The 22,382-nt window shown below is 44.2% G+C and overlaps 1 protein-coding gene across 1 annotated transcript in view; it reads right to left on the reverse strand.

The window, feature by feature from the left end:
- Positions 1–2,415: 2,415 nt before the first annotated feature.
- Positions 2,416–22,382, reverse strand: part of ahr2 (aryl hydrocarbon receptor 2) — an 83,591-nt gene continuing 63,624 nt past the window's right edge. The window contains exons 3-11 of the mRNA XM_039792929.1: positions 16,862–17,028; positions 16,669–16,758; positions 13,206–13,332; positions 11,916–12,055; positions 11,358–11,560; positions 10,117–10,226; positions 8,560–8,701; positions 6,871–8,470; positions 2,416–3,425 (exon numbers count right to left, since the gene is read on the reverse strand). Of these exons, the coding sequence (XP_039648863.1) occupies positions 3,345–3,425; positions 6,871–8,470; positions 8,560–8,701; positions 10,117–10,226; positions 11,358–11,560; positions 11,916–12,055; positions 13,206–13,332; positions 16,669–16,758; positions 16,862–17,028 (2,660 nt within the window). The 3' untranslated portion in view covers positions 2,416–3,344. The remainder of the gene's footprint in view (positions 3,426–6,870; positions 8,471–8,559; positions 8,702–10,116; positions 10,227–11,357; positions 11,561–11,915; positions 12,056–13,205; positions 13,333–16,668; positions 16,759–16,861; positions 17,029–22,382) is intronic.

The raw sequence follows: 22,382 nt of genomic DNA on the forward strand, positions 1-22,382 counted from the left end.
CCGATACAAAAAAAGGTCTTAAAACCAAAATGTTGAGGCAGAGAGTGCTGCTCAGCTTTGACTCTCAGTCTAGGCCTATTACATTCAAAATGTAAGATTATTATTACTTTAAGTTGAGTTTTGTTTTCCAATAAGACACAGTTTATGATCCAATACCTATACAAATCTAGAGTATACAGAGTACTAAAACATCCTGATTTTGCTATCAAAACACTTCTCTTTTTTTTGCAACAAAGTTCTTTTCTCTTCACTATGCTTTAGCAAACACTTTAAAGAAAATAGTGCAAACATGATCTCACATATTGGCTCTGAAGAAGTTGAGGAAAAGGGCACGTTTGGTTTGAATGCTTTAAAAAAAAAATATATATATACATAAAAGAAGGCACTAACAAGCAGCTGTTTTCATGGCATCATCTTTCAATCTTAAAAAGCCGCCTTTTAGGGATGATGATGCTGTGATTTCGTTGTGCGTTTTTCCATTTTTTTTTTCTTTTTATATACAGTCTGCAAAAGTAAAATATCTCCCTAACTGGGACAGCAAAAGAGTTCAAAATGAATGCAACCAAGACACAATTTTCAAAAGGACAAAAACGGTAAAAAAAACAAGTAGATACATATTTTATCCTTCCGAGCGCTTAAAATAGAATAGAGATATTTAGAGAGTATTGTGTTTTTTTGTGCGTCGCAGACAGCAGAGTGTTGACGGCAACTTAGTCTTTATTTTTTAATTTTTTTTTAGCAACGGCAAGCACGCGCTGTCCTCCAGGCTCATTAAATCCAACTCATGCTATTCATGTTTCGAGACTGAAGAACTTCCACAGCGTTTCCTCTATGTTGGTTTTTTTGTAGTGGCGGCCCGCCATGGTAACATTTCTGCCACCACGGTACCAGAAATAGGGCTGTACAAAAACATTTAGTCACGGTTGGCTTTTAAATTATCCTGCCGACATAATGCACCCCACCCCCCGTTGGCTGCCGCTCACATTGCAATTTAACAACAAATAGAACTGTTCAGAGGTTACTGGGCCTGTCCAGTTTAACTCCACATACTGTTGTGTTGATGGAGTTTATTGTCAAAGCGTTCACTTTCTTCCGAGTCGACTATTAAACGAACAGCTCCACCAAAAACGTCACCGCGATGGGTCCGTTCTAAGTGTAGGCTGTTCGGACAGACCTGCCCCCACTGCACACACAAAACAAATCCTAAAGGAAACACTGCTTCCACATACACACAGACCAACCTTCATCTGTTGGCGGGTGTCGCAGGGAGCCACACGTTTCTCCTGTATGTTCATGTTTAAGGTGCACTGATACGCTAGGTTACAGCTGTAATCGGGCCTTAAAAGATAGCCCCGACAACGCCCGAGCCCAACAAGACAGCTTTTTTTTTTTAAAAGCCCAAACCCATTTACAGCCCGACATTATTCAAATGTGCGCATGCACAGCTCTTTTGCCTTTTGTCAAGAATGAGTCATTTAAGAATTTTGGCAGCGAAAGACTTTCTGTCGAACACACTCACGCACTTACTCGCATCATGGGGGGACTGCAACATCTGACATCCCTCTGGCCCAGAAAGACTTTTCCCATAGACTTTACATGACGAAGGAAACTTCTGTATTTCATCGGATCATTTTTTTTGCGTGGGTACATCGACTTACCAAACACTTAAATGGTCCTTGTTTAAACCGTTAGGATTTCAAAATTTTAACATGCACTTATAGCCGAATCCAGGATGATTTAACGAGGCACGATGAACACAAATAATGAACGCGAGCAGACCCAAGGGGGCCGCGCCCTGCACTGCACGCTAATATGGCGGTTCTCCTGAGTTCTCGTGGCTGTAAAAATGGATATAATGGCTGTAGTTCATCATGTGTATCATCTTATGATACATCCGAGCGCTGTACATACGCTGTAAAGCCTGTCACATTATTAACGTCTCTGTTCACAAACTACCGGGGCTACCGCTTAAAGTCAGTAAGCTAGCTAACATTAGGAGCTAGCTAACATTAGGAGCTAGCTAACATTAGCTAGTAGCACAACATAATGATTACATCCCCTGCTGCCTTTTTTGAATTTTCTGGAAAATCTTTTCAAATATCTGCAAATCATGTATTAAAAAAATGTATTTTTTTAATACATGATCTACCCCACACACCTCCCCACACCCCAATGTCGAACCCAAAGTTACGCCCTTACCTAAACATCTCCTTTAACGCATAACTTTGCCGGCGAAACATGAATTAAAACGGTTGGTGGGCGCTGTAGTTGCAGTGGGTGTTGCAGGGGGCAGTAGTGAGCACGTTGCAGCTCGGAAAGTACGTACTTGGGACATAAACAAAAAGTCAGATTTTAGGCGTTGTCTGAAGTGTTTTTTTTTTGGACAGTATGTGTGTAAGGCTTCAACAAGGCTTCAACAATGAGGACTGAAGGGTTCAACGTTAAGGTTTTTTTTTTTTTCTTTCAACTTGTCTGCTCGGGCAAGTGAAAAAAAAAAAATTGACTTGCCCGAAATGTCAAAACCATTTTAAAACAATGTCGCAAAACAACTTCTAAGGCGCAACGGCCAACGGCGCCTTCAGCAAGCATTCCCCAAGGGTGCCTGGGTCGGCATAGTGGTAGAGCATTCGCCCATAACATATAGAGGCTCAGTCCTGTAGCGGCCGCAGGTTCGATTCCAACCTCCAAGTCTCTCCCCTTTCATTTTATTTATTTTTTTAAACAAACAAAAAAAAACAAAAAAAAAAACGGGGGAAAGAGAACGATATGATACGATGACGTCTGAACGTGCAACTGGGTTGTTCTAGTTATTTGCCCGATGTGGCGTTTTGCTTGCCCCGGACCATCGGGCAACCCTTAATGTTGAACCCTGGGGCTAAAGATAAAGAGTAGAGCAGAGCAGCGCAGCGCCTGATTGGCTGACAGTGAGTGATGACTGTAGCCAAATTTCATCCATCAATGTGGCGAAAGAAAACTGACCACCGGTTAAAAAATGTCCCCAACTCCATCTTGATTGCTCGTAACAAATCACTGATTCAGATCATCCGTTAACCTTTTTTTGTTGCCGTTTTTTTTTGGTACAATCCAACCAGCTCCAGAGAGGGATTTCCTATGGGAACATACGTTTTCCTTTTCTTCTCTTTGTAACCAAACACTTCCACGTTCCGTCGCTGTTTCCGAATAAGAGGAAAAAAGAGAAAAAGGAGTCCTGTCGAGTCTCCTCGTCCTTTCCTCGGGAAAATGTCTGTTCTTCTGATCCACTTTCGCGTTTAGAGACAGGAGTCCTTTTGCTTCCTTTAAACCGCCGTTTCAGTCCCAGCTGGGCATCCCGCAGCGGCTGGTTCCTATTTGCTCTCTGAGTAGTATCCATTGGGGAGCGAGGAGAAGGGGAAACCGCCGTTCCCGTTGACTGGACAGCTGTTGATCTATGAAACGACACAAAGAACGAATTATGAAAATTGTTTGAAGTTCGCAAATACCCGGGCGAATGTAGAGACCAATCAATCAACCAATTAAGTTGAATTTGAGTCAAAACTTAGGATAATATGTAAAAGAAATGCTAGTCTCGCATTGCCAGTCCTTCCTCCACAGCGCTGCGGAGGAGGAAGGGTCTGGCTAGTCCACACAGCATTCCGGGACGGGAGAAAAACGTGCTCTGGTTTATTGGCATTTCTTTGAACCAATCACAATCGTCTTGGGCGGCGCTAAGCAACGGTGCCTCTGCAAAATAGCCTCGGAAAGGAACTTGATTTGGTGGAACACGTGGAAATAAAATGGCTCTTGAGTGTGTGATGAGAATTTGACTTGAAGATAAATGTAATTTGTCCGTTCTAGCTTGGAGGATGTTTCCCGAATCGACCAGAGTTTAGAATTAGGGCTAATCAATATTGACTATGACCAAGGCTTTAAATTGACACCTGCCAGTGTGCCAAATGCGGGTAAAAATGAACAATAGATTTCCAGATTGGTCTGTTTTCCGCCAAGAATTTGGGCGGTTTTGTGCGTGTTTATCTGGCAACGCTGCCTTGTTGTACTTATCCTACATTTCCCATGAACGCCGTGTCGTGACGTGTCGCACCGTCAGCTACTACCTAGCGTGTGCGGTGCCGCTTATGAGTAAATGCAACGGCGCGAAACAAACCAAAGGAGCTAAAAAAATAAGTAGTAAAGTTAGTTACATTTTTTTTAAATTTGTAAAAATTTGGCTAGTGGAATTGACCTCTTGCCGGCCCCTCCCCCAAAACGTCCATTGTCCAATCACACATCATAGCAACCGTTACTATGTGAGCAGGTCCGACAAACATTGACTCCAAGCAAGATGGTGAAGCGGTGCGCCCACGGCGTTTGTAAATCGGACACTAGATACCCCCTCTTAATACATCCATGGATACCCCGAGAGATTGTCTGGAGGAGTTGTGTTTAAATATCACGCCCCAATATATTCTGGGTTTTGAGGCCTCGCCCCTACAATTTACGACATGCGAGACGTAATCCGGCTGAGAAGCGGCACTTTTCAGAGGTGGAGATTGAAACCCTGATATCTCCGGTTCATTTGTACTAACGTGTGTACTATTTGGCAGCCTGAAAACTGTTATTAAAGACTGTATAAAGAATGCTGAATGGAAAGAGATCACTGATGCGGTCAACAGTGTTGCCGTAGTAAATCGGACTCCAGCTGAAGTTTATTTAATTTATAGCCTACATCCTTGACACATGTATTCTATTGTCCTAATAGTAATATACAGGTTTATATTGCAATCTCTTAGGCCTACATGTAGGTGTACTTATATTTAAATAAACACACAGTAGCAGAGTTTATGTAGTGTCTTTTATTTTACTCATGTTTTTTTTCATGAGTCAGAACGAGGGCCAACGTGAGCGGTGCCTACAATGGATAAAACAGTGTGGACGGCCCCACTCCCAGTTAAATGTGTCGAACATTACGAAGCATAAATACGTCTGCTCAAAGCTAAGGCTAACAGCTAACTAGTTACCGTGTTGTCTAGATCTACTAGAGGCAAGAACACAAATTGGACCAAAGTTATGATTATCATGGATATCATTGCCAGAATGTTAACCTACTCTCTAAGCTAAGTTTAACGAGCCCTTTAGCTTTAGCCAACATTAGTTAACATGTTAGCTAACGCTAGCTACATTAGCTGCTAGGGGTGGTACGGTTCTGAAAAAACACCCGAACCGCTCGGTTCGCTAGTCTCGGTTCGGAGCGTGTGTGTACCGCACGGTTGGTCAGTACACTGTTAAGCTGCACTAACCTCTTACTGCCGTAGTGCCCACTTCATACACCTATGTTAAAACACTTACTGGAAATGACGAGCGGGATGGGCGTGACAAACGCAACCCATGGCAGCTGATTGGACGATCGCGTCACAAGGGTCTGGCTGGTCCCAAATTTCAAAACAGTCATGGTGGCTCGTTCAGAATACGATCTCATATTGTACTAAAATAGTTTACCGAAACGTGTTTCTGAAAACATTTTAAGCGAGAAATAGGCCATGCAGTTGCTGAATCTGTCTTCATTTCAGATCGACAAAGGTCAGTTTAAAAGATTTTCGTCAGATTTTGAGAGACACCGAGCCGACCGCTCCTCAAGTGGCGTGCTGCCGCTGCAGGTCACGTCACGTCACGTGCAGAAATGTCCAGTGGGAGAGAGGCTGCCCAGAGCTGGAGGATGCGCCAGCGTCGTTTATAGTCTGGTGTGTGGGAACATTTGGGATTTCACGTTACCTATGATGAAATAAAACAATATAGAAATGCCACTGTGTGCACGTTTTGTGCAACATGCATTCAATATGCTAATTTTAGCTATATGCTGAAGTATATTCTGGAGTGTTAAAGAAAAAATAAGAACCGTACTGAACCGAAAACCGTGACCCTAAAACCGTGATACGAACCGAACCGTGGGTTTTGTGAACCGTACCACCCCTATTAGCTGCTGTTGTGTTGGGTCTTTGAGCTCCCCAACTTTATTTTTCGTCAGTTTACAACAAAGTCGAACATTTGAATATATCCCTCCACTGCGTACTGTAACCCCTTTTGCTTCGATCTGGAGGATATCGCGGAGGTATTGCTCCAAAAAAGGTCACTGACACGTACGGGTATACCTCCTCCCGTCATGGCAATCTGTCGCGCTTGTCGTGTTTGACCATTTGTTTGTCGGACGTAGCAACAGTAACTAAGGGGGGCGGGGCTTGGCGAAAGGCTAATTGGCCACTAACTTTAAAAATCTACTAGCCATGTTGGCTAGTGATCAAAAAAGTGAATTTAAAGCTCTGACTATAACCCGACTAACCACCCCGACCTCCTCCACGCGCGGCCCACGGAGTTCTTATACAGCGGCCGTGATTGTGGTGCACACAGCAAAAAATACGTTGAATGCTTACGAATTATGGGGCATTACTTTACTTAACTTTTAACTTAAGCAAGAACAATTTTTGCTGATTTGTGTTGGTGGCCATGATGCTGTGGCCCTCCTCCCCACGGGGATGGGAAAAGTCTGATTTTCCAGCTCGCTCCGTTAGTGGTGAAGGAGTTGGCTAAGGCAAACGCCAGCGATGCTAAGCCGATAGTTGTTGATAGTTGTTGTACGCCACGACCAAACGTTAGCGATTCGTTATGGCAGATCCAGAGTGGCTCTGGGCAGATCCGATGGTTTTAAACTTCAACAGAGTACTCGCCTTCAACACTTGTCAATGGAGAGTGGCCAGACTCTCTGTACAAATGTAATGGACCAGACCTGGTAGGACCAGGCTAGGAATGTGCTACAACACTGAAAACAATTTAATCGGCACTTTATCTTAAAAAATGAGGGGTCTTCAAACTTGAAAGATAGGCATGCTGTTACTGTTTTACCTGCGTTTGTTCACTGAACAGCAGGCCGTTCGGGTCGAGACCAGCCGCCATTTGGCAGGACAGCGCTGCCTCATCAGGGCCAGGGACGGCCGTCCTCCCCGGCACGGATCCACTTCCAGGGAGACCCTGATAGAAGCAGGCGGGCTTGGAAGGAATCTGGTTACTGGCGTGGTTCAGTCTCTGGCAAGAGGGTGTCTGACTGAGGTTCCCTCCGTTTACAGGCACGGAGGCGGGGGCATTTCTGAACATACAACTGCTTGAAGGTGCAAGAGGCGGCGGCTCCATGGCTTGCTGAACGGGAAACGGTGCATTCAAAGTCTCTGGCGTTCTGAACATTGGTCTGCTGTTGACAGCGTTCTGGGCCACGGCGATCCCAGGAAGAGGATTCCTTTGAAATCCTGACATTTGGCTGAGGCAGGCCCCCGTTTGTTGGTGTCCGCTTGAGATCAGCTGCTGCTCCAGCAGCCAAGACTCTCTCTGGTTGCCATTGTTTTGTGTCTGAAGTGCAAAGTGGCCCTGTACGCAGCCTCCCAAGGAAGGATCAGCAGCAAAACCTGGTTCGTTTGAAATATTTTGGGTGTAGGTTGCTACAAAGCTGTCGGCTTGGTTTGAGTTGGGGACAGGGGAGTTCCACTGGTCTCCCTGGAAGCTGAACATGGGATTTAACTGTCTTTTCCTCAGTTGGTTCTGTGTTGTAGCCGCCACCGTGGGGCTGAAGGTAACTGGAGCGCCAGTGTTGCCCGTGGTTCCCAGTTGAAGACCAACAGAAGTGGGGAGCGTTTGTTGTGAAGCGATCTGCTGAAGGGTTGGACCGTTTAAACCAGAACTCAACTGAGGAAGATCCATGTGAGTCAGTTTCATCATCCCCACGACTGGAGTCGGTTGTCCGGCTACCATCTGCCCTCCATTTGGTATCAGCTGGTTCTGGGGCTCCAGAGGCCAGCCGAAGTTCTGCTCCCCAGCCTGGCCAGGAATCTGATTCTGGAGGTCCAAAGTGGAAAGGCAGGCTGGTATTTCATCCAGCTGATCTGGCAGCTTGAATCCGCCTTCCCTCTGTAGCTGCTCCTCTACGTAAGACAGGATGTCGTTACTGAGAATGTGGTCCAGGTCTTCGTTTAGCTCGCAGCTGTTGTTACTTATCTTCAACAGGGTGCTCTCCCAGCTCTTGAGCTCTTCAGGCCCCACATCCACGGTGTCGCAGAGGTCGTTGTCCAAGAGGATCTGCTGCAGGGTCTCCATCATGTCCTGAACGGTGTCCTCGGACTTCACCAGGCTTCCCGAGGCAGTTTTTGGCGTCGTGAGCTGCCAAACGTCTCCGTGAACGCTGACTGTGGCGTGGGTGTCCTTGAAAGCGGCGTCGTTGAGGGAGTTGAGGGTGTCGTTGTGTTCACAGTAGATGGATTGGTCCTGACTCAGCATGCAGCCGAGGAGGGAGTCGGGGGGGACGTTGTAGTTGTCTAACTTCCTCTGCTTGGGGGCGGAGCAGGGGTCGGGGATGTCGACGGTGGGAGCCATGTCGTAAAGCAACGCTTCTCCAGTGGCGAAGTTGAATGGCAACTGCAGCCGACGGAGGCGTAGCTGCTCTTCCCCATCTTCATTTCTGGGGGTGAAAAAAAAGACAAGAGTGGGTCGCCGCTCCTAATGTAAAACATTACAAAGCAATACAAAAAAGTTCTCAGAGAGACTTACGTCAAAACTTTCTGCCGGACCGTGATAAAGTCTGGTTTCCCCTCTTTAAAGACCAACCTGGCGCTGGCCTGGACCCAGACCCACTTCCTGGATTTGCTCAGAAGCCTGAAGACGGTGAAGCCGCTATCTCCGGTTTTCATCACTGGATACAACACAGAAAGAGTCAGATATATCTATCTATCACTATATAGCCAAACATACATCAACATATAATAGACCTAGAAGAGTGGAAGTGGAAGAGACCATTTTAAGGTGATCCATCTTCGCATATAAGCTCAGTCTATAAAAAATTGTCTTTACCCTTGCGGTGCTAAACCAAACTACTTTTTTAAAAAAAATTTCCTTTGCTAATTTAAACCACAAATGTCCAAATTTGTATATAAAAAAAAAACAGAGAAAGGCAGCAAATTCTCAAGCTGGGTGGCTTCTGGGGTTTTACAGTATTAAAAGACCCCAATGTTTGAAAGATTTTCAAATAAGTTCAACTTTTTGTCATTTCCCCTGTGTCTCTCTGACTGGACCAGCAAATCAATGGAGCAACCCTACCAGGGATGCACTGAATCAAGGATTCAGCCGAATATTTATTTTTTTATTTCCACTGAACCAATCCCTACGCTTGCACTACGCTGGTCGACGTAACGACGCCGCCATTGATTACGGGAAGGTGTTTACGTAGGCGGAGCGTTCAATGCAGTAGGCTGTGAGAAAGTGGAAATGGAACTCGTGAGCAGAAGAAGTGTTGTCTGGCGGTACTTTCAGTCAAAAGAAGGCCATTCAAGTCCAGCTACATGTTCAATTTGCAATGCCGATTTGTCTCGTGGTGGCGAGGACCCTAAACAATACACAACATGGCCGCTGTTACAACATTTGCGTATGAAACATCCGGAAGAATACGAGTGCATGAAGGAATCTCCAGACAGCAGCCACAATGCAGCAACTTCAGGTAGGCAAAGGAAGGACAGTCACAGCTAAAAACTGGAAGTAGGATTCAGTATTCGGTTTCGGATTCGGCAGAATCTTAATCAGTGGATTCGGTATTCGGCCGAACCCCACAAATCTGAATTCGGTGCATCCCTAAACCCTACCTAAGTTATGGAACTTAAAAATAGAAACAACGGACAGTTTCTACCTCTCTTGAGGTGGCAGGAGGGAAAATGAGTCATCCTCAACATTCGTTGTGTTCTGGTTTCAGAATGATGGCGAACAACAAGATAACAAAACATGTAGAAAAAGTGAGAGAAAACAAACGTTGGAAAAAGTGCCCAAAATGTCTGAAAAAGTGCCAAAGAAACGTCCAAAAAAGCGGCAAAATCTTTGGAAAAAAAACAACCTGTCAAAAACAAAGAAAATAGGATGTTCCTATCTAACTCTCATGTTTCCCCGAATGATGATCACATTGTTAGGCATTTTGTTATCAAACGGCTTGAAGCATATAGCTGCTGTGAATGGAACATGACCCCGGACCCCCCTCTCTAGATTTGGGCTGAGCCCCTGCTGTTTTCAACGTCTGGCCCCGCCCCAAGTAAATGACTTCAAATGAAACTAAAGGTGACGTACTTCTTACGTGGTTTTCGGCACAGTACATCATGTCTGCGGCGTGGATGAAGTGGTAGCCTGAACCTTTCATACACAGCTCCATCTCGCTGTAACCCAGAACCACCTTCCCTCTGCAGAAAGAAAAAATTTAAATTAAATTCAAATAAAAACAAAACAAAAAAAAAACAATTAAAGATCATGGGGGGATCTGTTTCCAGTTGCTGCACTCTTGTCGATTTTTGGTGGGTTTAGGGTCATTTGGTTTATAGGAAAGAGGTTATTCAAATAGAATTTAGCAAACGCAAACATATGGGAATTGTTTTAAAGATTTCAAAGTATTTTTGTTAGTTGTCTGGCCTTTTTTCGTATGCTGGTTGTCTGACTACTTGACTACAATAGGTTTAATAAATTAATTCTTAGTGTTTTAAAGTTGTAGACATATAAAATACTAAATAAATCTGTTTTGTTTGACTTATAATTCTTCTTTCTTTTGATGGCCAATACCAATATATATTTAGTTCTGTTTTTGTCTGCTTGTCAGAACATTATATTGATACCAAACTAGGTGTTGACATTTTGTGTTTGTTAATTCCATTAAGAGAGATCTATCTTTTGTTCTTTCTACAGTCTGCCTTAATAAATGATAACCTAGAAATCTAGACGCACCCTAGCGGCAGCTAATGTAATTTGCAGCCAGGGTCAGTCTAGTAACTCTCCGTTGGCTTGCGAGCTGGAAAAACCAAACTCTGGTCAGGCCAATCGCATCGTGTATAGAGTTGGTGGGCGGGGCTTAACATAAGGACGGCAGAGTTGCGACGTTCCGGGCGAATTCCCTGCTACTTGAAAACTAAGAAGATAGCTGCTGCTGCTGGCGAACAGCGGTCTTTGGAATCGGCTTTGGCCGTGACTCTGGAAGACTTGGAGTTCAGCTTTTCTTTGAGAAAAGAACAAAGAACGGCACTGAAGTCATTCTTAAGAAAGGAAGATGTGTTCGGAGTTTTGCCGACTAGATACGGCAAAAGTTGAATCTATCAACTAGCGTTGCTCTGCCTGGTTGTAGCGCTATCCTATTGCGTGCAGAGGGAATTTGAAAGACAACCGTTTATCCCGCCCCCTCGGATTGAGCCCTGCCAATGGTGAGTTCCCAGACCCAACATCTGGATGTGGGTCTGGCTTGTCGGGCTACAATAAATGAATTATTGCCTAGCTGATTTAGTTTCACATATCTGAGTAGTGGACAACCGAAGTGCGTGTGCGTCTACCTGGTGTCGATGCCCAAGGGCGTGAAGTCCAGCTTGTGTTTGGTCTGGAAGAGGAGCGTCTTGGCGCGGATTTCCAGGATGGATGGCGGCTGCATCGGCGTGGCGATGGCGAACAGAGCAAGCTGCGGGGGGATCAGCGTCCCGTCCTCGGACACGCGGTGCTGACCATGGACGAACTTCAGGCAGCCGTGAAAGTTCAGAGCCTGGAGAGAAAAACGAACAAGTTTTACACTTACTTTCTACTGATCGGCTGCAGGATAAAGGGCCAATCCACACTGGGACCGATAACTGTAACGATAACGATTACCAAGGGTGTAACTTTGGATTCAACATTGGGGTGGTGGGGGGGAGAGGGGGATTTGAGATCTCCAACTATCTAGGGAGGTCCTGGGACCTGCATGTAGTAAGAAAAGTGACAAAAACATTGAAAAGTTGCAGGAAAAAAAAAACTTGAAAAAAGACACAAAACGTCCAAAAAAGCAACAAAAATTGAATGGATCCCGTAAAGGAGTTTTAACTCTCAAAACCGTATGGGATCGTTGGGATCACTCAGATTACCAGGAAGCCGGAGGAGTTGTCGAGCAGGCAGCGGAAGCGGCAGCTGAAGTTTCTCTCCAGGAAGGAGGAGTTCTCTGGCGGCATGGCCAGCGGGTCGTAGGTCATCACGTTGCTGCTGATCTCCGCCGAGCTCTGCTCACCTGCAGGAGCAATGACCAAAACATTCACCATCCACAAAGTAGTCCCGTCCCAAAGTAGTCCCATCCCAAAGTAGTCCCATCTCGTGTTGATAAGCTGTGCTGCGGTCATACTTTTTTGCCTTGTTGCAGATGCATTTTAACTAGAACAAGACGGAGAGAGCATATCACCCCCAGTTTTAGCCCCCAGTGTGTCTTATGCCAGGATCAGACTACACAATTTCTTTGTCTTCCACGTCAGTCACTATGTCAGACTATACAGACAGAGGGCCCTATCTTGCACCTAGTGCAGCGCAGCACAGAGTTTAAACAGCAAATGCACCTGCGCCCATCTGTGCGCCCATGGGCGTGCTGGTCTTACAGGGAGGTGTGTTCAGGTGCATTCTGGGTGTGTTGCTATCTTGAGGCAGCTTTGTTCCACCGTCAAATTAGCAAAAGTGGGTTCCCAGCAGTTCCCATTTTTGGAAACCATACATAAATACAGGGAAAAATATGACCTTGTTTTATACAACATTTCCATGAACCATGGATGTGTTGATGACATAAATGAGGAAATATTAGAGGACTAAGGAGATGTGATGTAGAACTGCATGTGACAATGCCACTTAACCCAAATGCCCCAGCAGCAGCACGGGAGAGGAGACAGAAGAGCTGCATCGTCTGTAGTGAGGTAATCCCGGTCTAATGTTAGAGACTACATTGCAAAAATATCACCATGCATTCATTACCCAAAACATCGGAGAGTATGTTTTTGTGACATTTCTTTATTTACATTTTGTCAAAAAGAAAAACCAATGGCAAACGTCAGTCTCCTCGGGCTGTGAACCGCTCCTGGCATGCGCCCATGGATGTATTAAGAGCGTGCACCTAGCGAATCCGCCATTATAATAGGCAATCCGCCATGGAACAAGCGCGCCTGGCTTTTAATGGGAATGCAAGATAACGCTCCGATTGGTTTATTGCACGTTACGCCCAAACCACACCTATGAGTAATGCAGCTACTTCAGACCAACCCATTTGAGATCCGCCCATAAAGCTACTTGTGTTTCACGTTTGATACTTGCATTTCAGATCGCTAAAATAGGGCCCTAAGTGTGTTGCTCAGGTGTAGCACACATTCATATGTTGCGGTGTACGTGAGGAGCAGACTTACTGGGACTCACTGCGGTGCCATCTTTGTGGACGGTGTTTGGGTTGAGAGAGAAGTGGAGCTGCCGTCTGAAGAGAGCTCGGTCGTCCGTGTGGATCAACTCAAACACACTCTGATGGACGACATCCGACTAAAAACAGAGAAACAAATCAGCTTTCCTTTGTTATATGAATTTAAAGGGGGTCAGCCCTATGTTCCCACCGTTCTATGGTCCCACAGCCCAATGGTCCCACTGTCCTATGGTCCCACAGCCCAATGGTCCCACTGTCCTATGGTCCCACAGCCCAATGTTCCCACCGTCCTATGGTCCCACAGCCCAATGGTCCCACCGTCCTATGGTCCCACAGCCCAATGGTCCCACCGTCCTATGGTCCCACAGCCCAATGGTCCCACATTTCTAAGATTTTTCTTAAAATTAGGTTACGGTTACATTCCATCTGTAGTCCATTGCTACTGGATAATAGGTTGGGTGTAATTGGCTACCAAATTGGGAGAAAGGGGGATAAAATCTGATAAAAATTTATGAAAAAGGAACAGTGGGAACATAGGGCCTAATTTTGAAAAAAATCTTGGAACATAGGGGAAAATGTGGGAACATAGGCACGCTCCCAATTAATGGTCCCATATCATGCTCAATTTTCAGCTTCATACTTGTATTTTGGGTTTCTACTAGAAGTTTACATGCTTCACTGTTAAAAAAAACACAATATTTTTCTCATACTGTCCTTCTCAATACACTTGTTTTCACCCTCTGTCCGTTTAGAGAGGGCTCGGTATCGTCCAAAAATTTACCATGTCTTTGATACCGGTTCCTAAACGGTACAAAGGGTGCTGTTATGTGCTCGCTGACGCTGGCGAGATTTACTCATTAGGGATTAAAATTGGATATTGAATGACAAGACATTTTTCCGATACTCAATACTTTAGAGACAGTTCGCTAAAAAGTAATTTGAATTCGGTACCCGGCCCTACATTTAGGACGGATAAATAATGTGCGATTCATTCGCGATTAATCTTAATTAATATTTCAATCGATTGACAGCCCTAAGTGACAGTATTAAGAGTTATAGTAGTAGTAGTAGTAAGTAGTAAGTATTAGACACTATTTCTGTTTCTGCAGTAGTAAAAGAGGAAGAAAGAAGAAAAACTAAAAAAACTCTGGTGCTCACATATCCTGACTTCAGGGTGCCTTTGAACTCAGCAAAGCCTGCCGTAGTCTGCGGCCATTTTCAGCACCGTCGACAAAGGAAGGTTTAGTTGTGAGTAAGAGAAAGAAAGCCGAGAGGCGGCATTCATCCACCCGACTCAGTGTGTCAGGGCGGAGAGCGCTGTTCACACCGTGTGTGTGTGTGTGTGTGTGTGTGTGTGTGTGTGTGTGTACACTTGCATCGTCGCTCTTGAACACACCCTGCCAGTACAAACATTAAATAGGGGCTGGAGCTTGTCAACAAACTGCTCCTCAGAGCTTAGGGCGGAGCTTGAGGAGAGCCGCACTTCTATTCCTACTATTATAAGGCTTAAGGGCAGCACCTTAGCCATTTAGGGCATCACCTAAACCGAATGGATGTAAAATCAGCATGAGCATCTAAACAAACTAAATTACTTTTCTCAGATCAAATGATTGCACTCTGTCCCCAGTGGACTTCTGTCTTTAAGCTTATTAAGAGTAATTTATTTATCATCTGCTCTAGCTTTTTTTCAACATTCAGAAATGGTTAGGCCTCGTGCACACTGGCTGCGTGGCGTGAGCTTGGCGTAAGTGTGTCAGCTGCGTGGCGTGTCCGTTTTTTATTTCGGCTCCCATGTTAACAGGTTAGAGCTTGCACGCTGCCTGCGTGACACGCACGTCTCAGGCGCAGCTCGAAAACGCACCCGAAAACGCACCCGAAAACGCACCCGAAAACGCACCCGAAAACGCGTGCGTGCTAGAAATAGGACCGGCGCATATTTTTCAAACGACACACAAGCGTGTTGGAAGCGTTTCCAGGCAAAATAGAATACGAAAAGCTGTTTATATGTCATTTTGACACAAATAAATATTAATAAATGACATTTTGATGTTTTGAAAGTCTCTAGGTTTTGAAATAAATGCAGCTAAAAATTAACCTGCCTCCACCAGATGGATTGCTTCACATTTGCTCGGCATATCCATCTGGGAACTTTCCATTGGAGAACTTTTGGGAAGGGGCGAAAATACTGGTTAGCTGATTGGATAAACCATCTGTCTATCACCTATGTTGGTGATAGACGGGCCAAATCAACCAATCAGATCAACGAAGCGTATGAAAATACAACCACAAGCCCCTGCTGCTGCAGGAAAAGCATAGCTTGTTAGCTCAGCAAGCAAGCAACATGTCGGTAAAGGATATTTGCCATTTGTGTAACGAGAATTTTTTCTTTCAGGTTCCCAGTCCATATTCCAAAAGAAGGATCCAAGAGAAAAAAGCATTAGCGAGCAGCTACCAGAATTAGGGCTACCGCTGTCTGAAAATACTGGTTACCATCTGTCTATCACCACCTAAACCCGCCTCAAAACCAACGCTGATTGGTCGGTCATTTGGTGAACAGCTCCAAATTTTCTCTATCTCAAGATGCCAGACTGATGCGAGTGGAAAACTGGAGCTCGCGAGATCAGGACGGTCTCACGAGGCTAGCTATAAATGTCATTTAAAAAAATTATAAATAATTATACGATTTTCAAATAATGCACCTGTCAATACAGAACAAAATATTCTGTAGCCTATTTTGCCGTCAATACTGCCGACGTTGTCTTTGCTGTAATCAAATCAGTATATATTTATTTAAAGTCGAAGAACACTCTATTATTTAATTTTATCAATGGGAAACCATGTGTACAGACGAGGCTAGCAGCAGCGTTTCTGGTGTGCAAAGACATAGAAAACGCCACGCAACTGACACGCAACAGAAACGCCACGCACACGCCACGCAGCCACTGTGCTGGAGCCCTTAAGGTTGGGGTCTATATGCTCAGGTGCCGCCGTAAATTGCGCCGGATGTTCCTCATTTTCGGGCCGGTCATCCATCACCTTCCTCTTTCTTTGTGTTGGCGTTCTAACCTCCGGTGGATTTGTGAGGACTATGGTTAACTGCTCCTCAGATCTCTGCAGGGTAAATCCAGACAGCTAGCTAGACTATCTGTCCAATCGGAGTTTTCTGTTGCACGACTAAAACTACTTTTGAACGTACACATTCCACCAAAACAAGTTCCTACCCGAGGCTATTTTGCAGAGGCACCGTGGCTCCGTCCGGGGCTTAGCGCCGCCCCAGACAATTGTGATTGGTTTAAAGAAATGCTGATAAACCAGAGCACGTTTCTCTCCCATCCCGGAATGCTGTGTGGACTAGCCAGACCCTCCTCCTACGCAGCGCTGTGGAGGAAGGTCTGGCAAAAGCGAGGCTATTACTCTGCTAATATTGATTGATCAGCCCTCGCGTCACGTATTACCTGGTGGAAGCCGAGGAAGTCCTGGATGGTGGGCGATGTGTAGAAGACGTACCCTTCGGCCGTCACCACCAACACAAAGCCGTTCAGCGCCTGCACACAAGAATAAAAAAAATTTAAATCGGAGTTTCGTGTTGCTCTGTTCCCCCACCACCACCACTAAAACACAAAACGAGCAGCATGTCCAAGGCATTACCTGAAGCAGCAGGTCTCCCTCGGTGAATCGGACTCCGTCGATGGACGTCACCTCGCCGGAGGGGGCATGGGAGGAAGAGGAAGAGGGGGCCGAGGTTGCGGCGGACGGAGTCTGGACGTTTTCCCCGAACATGAGGCTGGAGCTGCTCTGGCCTTTCTTCATGGTAGCTGGAGGTGAAGACAAAAAAAACCTGTCAGTTTTGAAACCACGTCCACGGAAAGAGGACTTCATGGATTCAGTTCAGTTTTTTCAGTTTGATATCTAATTGATATCGCCCTGCTACATCCTGCAGTGCCCTGCTATGCCCTGCTACGTCCTGCTATGCCCGGCAGTGCCCTGCTACGTCCTGCAGTGCCCTGCTACGTCCTGCAGTGCCCTGCTACGTCCTGCAGTGCCCTGCTATGCCCTGCAGTGCCCTGCTATGCCCTGCTACGTCCTGCTATGCCCTGCAGTGCCCGGCTATGCCCTGCTACGTCCTGCTATGCCCGGCAGTGCCCTGCTACGTCCTGCAGTGCCCTGCTACGTCCTGCAGTGCCCTGCTATGCCCTGCAGTGCCCTGCTATGCCCTGCTACGTCCTGCTATGCCCTGCAGTGCCCGGCTATGCCCTGCTACGTCCTGCTATATTTCTAGTCAGATTTCAATTATCTTTATTGTGACTGTTATTGCCATTGTTCATCACACCCCCAACCGGCAACGTCAGACACCTCCCACCAAGAGCCTGGGTCTGTCCAAGGTTTCTCCCTAAAAGGAAGCTTTTCCTCACCATCCGAGGTTTCTGCCTAAAAGGGAGTTTTTCCTCGCCACTGTCGCACTAAATGCTTGCTCTTGGGGGAATCACTGGAAATGGGTCTTTGTAAATTATAGAGTGTGGTCTAGACCTACTCTATCTGTAAAGTGTCTTGAGATAACTCTAGTTATGATTTGATACTATAAATAAAATTAAATTGAATTGAATGGAATTAATTGATATTTATTTTAGGGCTGCACAGTATATGTTTTTTTATTTAAACAAAGACTGCGACATATCGTAAAAGACACTCAAGAGATTGTTGGAAGAAAATATCAGCAGACAACTGCACTTCTTTTGTAGCGCTGCCTTTTATATTCAATCCAACTTTCAATTTGTTCAATAGACGAACGTGGGGAAATGATTCCCCTTCATTTGTTTTTAACCCAACAAGCAGTTTGTTGTGTCTAAGCAGAACACTGAATGCAGCAGAAACTGAGTACACTTTGACATCTGGTCATTTATCACGAGTTATATCGTTATCTACACATTCAACGTTATTGCATATTTCCCCCATGTCGTGGAGTGTACTTGATTTCTGTTTTGCGCTGATTTCCGAGACAAACAGCAGAAGAAACCACCCACAGGAACTGAAACAACTTTTACTTTTCTCCACCCAGTGTTCAGATCTCACACAGCGTGGGGCAACATTCCTAGAAATAGAGTTTCTAGATAGGGCCTGTAATCGCCGTTTCTTTGTTTAACCTCAATTATTTGCTAACATTAGCTAAGGTGCTAAAGCGTATGACTGGTATTTGTTAATGTTGTTTATTGCTAATTTATAAGTGATGATTTGTTAGACTATACATTTTTATTATTATTTCAGTTGTTAGTTGTTGGCACTTGACCCAAAACAGGTTCATAGCAACAAAAATGACAATGGGGGGGGGAACGGAATTTTTTTGTTTATGATAATAAAGAGCCATTGTTTACTTCATAGGCTGTGTTTGTGTTATTACATTATCTGGGTCACATGACAGAGATATATAACCAAAATATGTCTCCTGGGATTCATTCAACACTATAATTTGTTTGAAAAAAGTAAAAAAGTAATAAATGTTTTTTAAGATTTGACTGAAAGAGACAATTATATTGTTCATCGCAATCATTTCTGAGTATAGCAACATTTGAAATTGTTACAGCTCTATTTCTGGATGGTGGTAAAAAAAAAAAAAAACAGCAGATTGTGTTCATAAGATAATTTCTCAACAACAAAATAAATATCTGTTGAAAGGAGAAGTGAGTAAAAAAGCGAAAGAGGAACGTCGCTGTCTCTTTCTATCAGGGTGGAGCTGCCTGCCGTTTCCTGTCGTCTTACAACACTGTCACTCAACTCTTCCTCCTCTTCCTTTTCCTCTTCCTCCACTGGCACCTATCCAGCCATTTCTCATCAGCGGCAGAGAAAACAAGAGAAAAATAACCTTAAAATATCCTCTCAGAGAGGAAGCAGGGTGGAGGAAACTAGGGGGGGATGATGGATGGAGTGATGGAGGAGGGAAAGAAGGACAAGGTGCAAGTGATTTATGGAGCGAAATTATTGGCAGAAAACAGACAAATATACTTGCCACGTGTTTGTTTGATATTTTTCCTAACTAACTGTACAACTTAGTTTCAGCTCCTTTGTTTTGTTTCAGGGCGCAAACACACACACACACACACACACAAACACACACACACAGACACACACACACAGACAGACATACACAGACAGACAGACAGACACACAAACACACACACACAAACACACACACACACACACACACACACACACACACACACACACACACACACACACACACACACACACACCTTTCCTTTAACTCTTAACTTTAACTCTTTACATTTCTGTGAGTGATTGTTACGTATGTGAGATATATGTGTGTATGTTGTGTTATGGTTGTCTAAGCTACTGGATGCCTACAATTTCCCTCAGGATGAATAAAGTATCTGTCTATTTATCTATCAATCATACACACATACACGCACACACACACACACACACACACACACACACACACACACACACACACACACACACACACACACCATGTGTATCAAGGCTGGCTCAGCCCTGTCTTTGTTCAAAAGAAAAACTCCAGGGCAAACGAGGATAACAGGCAGAGCCACAAAATTACCCGTTGGCCTCGGCGACCAGACCCAGCGGGGAGGCGGCCGTTTTGGAAGACAGGGATCATGTGAAGTGGTTGCCTAAGAAGAGGCGACTCAATCGATCTGGATCGAGCTGGTTTTTCTAATAGCGTACGCAGAACGGTTTGGTTCCCAAACGGCGGAAGCATGCGGCGTCTGGGCAACAAAACCATCATAAAGAGCAGTTTATGTATAATTTAGAGACACCGGATAATAACCCTCTGATTACAAGTTAGATTAAAGTTATATAGAGCATCGTTTTTCTTTTTTTTTTTAGAAATGTTCCCGGTGCGGTGATTATATGTGACAAGCTCAAGTTTCGCTCTGACATCGGATCACATGTCAGACGGCAAGAACATGTTTTAAGAATTCAAACTTAAGGTTGATATTTTAATTTTAAATGAACTTTAAGTGAGGTTTGGTCAGCAAAAAAGATGACTAACTTTTTTCTTTTATTTGACCATCTTGGAGCCCATCTGTTTATTGGTTTCATTTACTGTAACGTAGCTTTATTTAAACATCATGTAGAGACAAGATGTGTATGCCTGTAGACCTATTATTAATATGTAAAGTGGTTTATAACGTCATACATAGACTTTGAGTTGAGATGAAATCACTTTACATGTACGCACATGACTACGAATACTCTAATTTCCTACATATTTCTGCTAAATTTGTGTATAAATATTATAATAACATATATTTTTTTACAACCTTAAGCTTTTCTATTATAACATTTTAGGTAGTTATTACCAAATCTCTATAGATTGCTGTGTCAAATGTCTTTTATTTGGGGTTCCTGGTAGGGGTGTAAGAAAAAATCCATACATTACATATTTTTTTTTTTTTTTTTTTTAAGTTTACGTGCAAATATATTCATGTAAGACAGTGATTTATGTTTATGTTGTGTTTAAACCCCCTACTGCTTGATGGCTATGCTGAGACGCACCACTAGTGTCCTTGCCTAACAGTGCCTAACAGTGCCTAACAGTGCCTAACAGTGCCTAACAGTGCCTAGCAGTGCCTAACAGTGAGCAGTGCCTGTCTGTACCAGAAACAGCTCTGAAGTCGCTAGCGCTAAATGCAGGGAACACCCTATACCAGTGGTGTAGCCTAATGCATTGTAGTGGGTATACTGTACTGTATATATATGGGCCTATATATATATACATATGTAGGGGGGGGCATATCATAATGGGGGTTAAGGTGTCCTCCCCAGGAACATTTTCTGCGTCAAAGACTTCATTTCCTGCATTCTGACACATTTTTATGCACCAATTTACGGGGAAAATACCTTTATTTAGCCTATGTGATGAAAAAAAACACACAGATGACAATTCAAAATATATCAAAATTATAATGGAAAGTATGTTGTTACGTGTCATTGCGCATTTTTAAGTGGGTATATGGAAATCCTGGAGCTTTCTTAGTGGGTATACTGCGTATACCTGCCTATCACGTAGACTACACCGCTGCCCTATACAGACATGAGAGTGGTATCAATGTTGGTATGTAAAGCAAATAAGTCCCAAAATGTCAAACTTGAACTTTGGCATTCTGGTTGGGTCCAACTGTTAAATGTCATTAGAAAAACAACAACTGTGTACATAGACACGGAAAAGCCAAAGGAAAGAGTATTCAATTAGAGCCACAACAGAGTCTCATAATTTAAGATTTGCCACGACGGCCTGGTACAAAGACAGGGTCGTGTCAGGGGACACCAAACCAGATGCGTTGGTAGAACACACTAAAAAGCACAAAGAAAGGGTCATTGTCCCAGTGGCTAAAGCTGCTCACACACACACATACACTGTAAACCTCTTCCCAGTGAGAAGGACCAAGGTGGCATTACATTTCAGAAGCTTATATCAAAGAAGTCATTCTCGAGCTCTGGCAGGAAATTGAAATGGTGCGGGTGTTTGGCCATCATTATAACCAAAATATCCAGTATACCCAAGCAGAAACACACCACGAGGGGCTGGTTTGATGCCAGAGCGATGCAAAATATGACCAGAACACATCATTTGTGTCGCAGAACAGCTTGTTAACAAATACCAAAGTACGCCAACAATTGAGGGCGATCGTTTGGATAGAGACGGGTACGAACCAAAAAAAAAAGAAATCTCATTTCGTCTGTTTCATTTAGTTTGATTACAGGTTTGTTTTTATCGCTTTGGGACAATTTCACAACTCTTAGTACAAAACTCCAAACTCATTCCACTTGTAATGCAGCCAGTCTTTCTAATAAAACTTGCTATTGTGCGTTCATTTGGATTGGAAACATCTTTACCACACAACCTAGTTTTTTTTTTGTGAAATGTCATGAGAACATATGGTTTAATCACCAGAACACACCATAATGATATCTTTTCAGTTGAGTTGTTTTAACTACCAGTGGATCCAGTAACAGACAGTGCAAGACACGTTTCAAATTGCCGTTCAAAGAGCTGAAAGGAACAGGCTACGGTAGCGTGAAAGACAGAGTAGGGTTTTCACATTAGGTAATGCACTTACATTACCCAACATTTACACTATCTATCATTTCCACAGTGCTGTATCTATCCTATGTTAAAAACTGTAAGGGG

Source organism: Perca fluviatilis, chromosome 24 (genome assembly GCF_010015445.1).
Source record: "Perca fluviatilis chromosome 24, GENO_Pfluv_1.0, whole genome shotgun sequence".
NCBI classification, from domain to species: domain Eukaryota; kingdom Metazoa; phylum Chordata; class Actinopteri; order Perciformes; family Percidae; genus Perca; species Perca fluviatilis.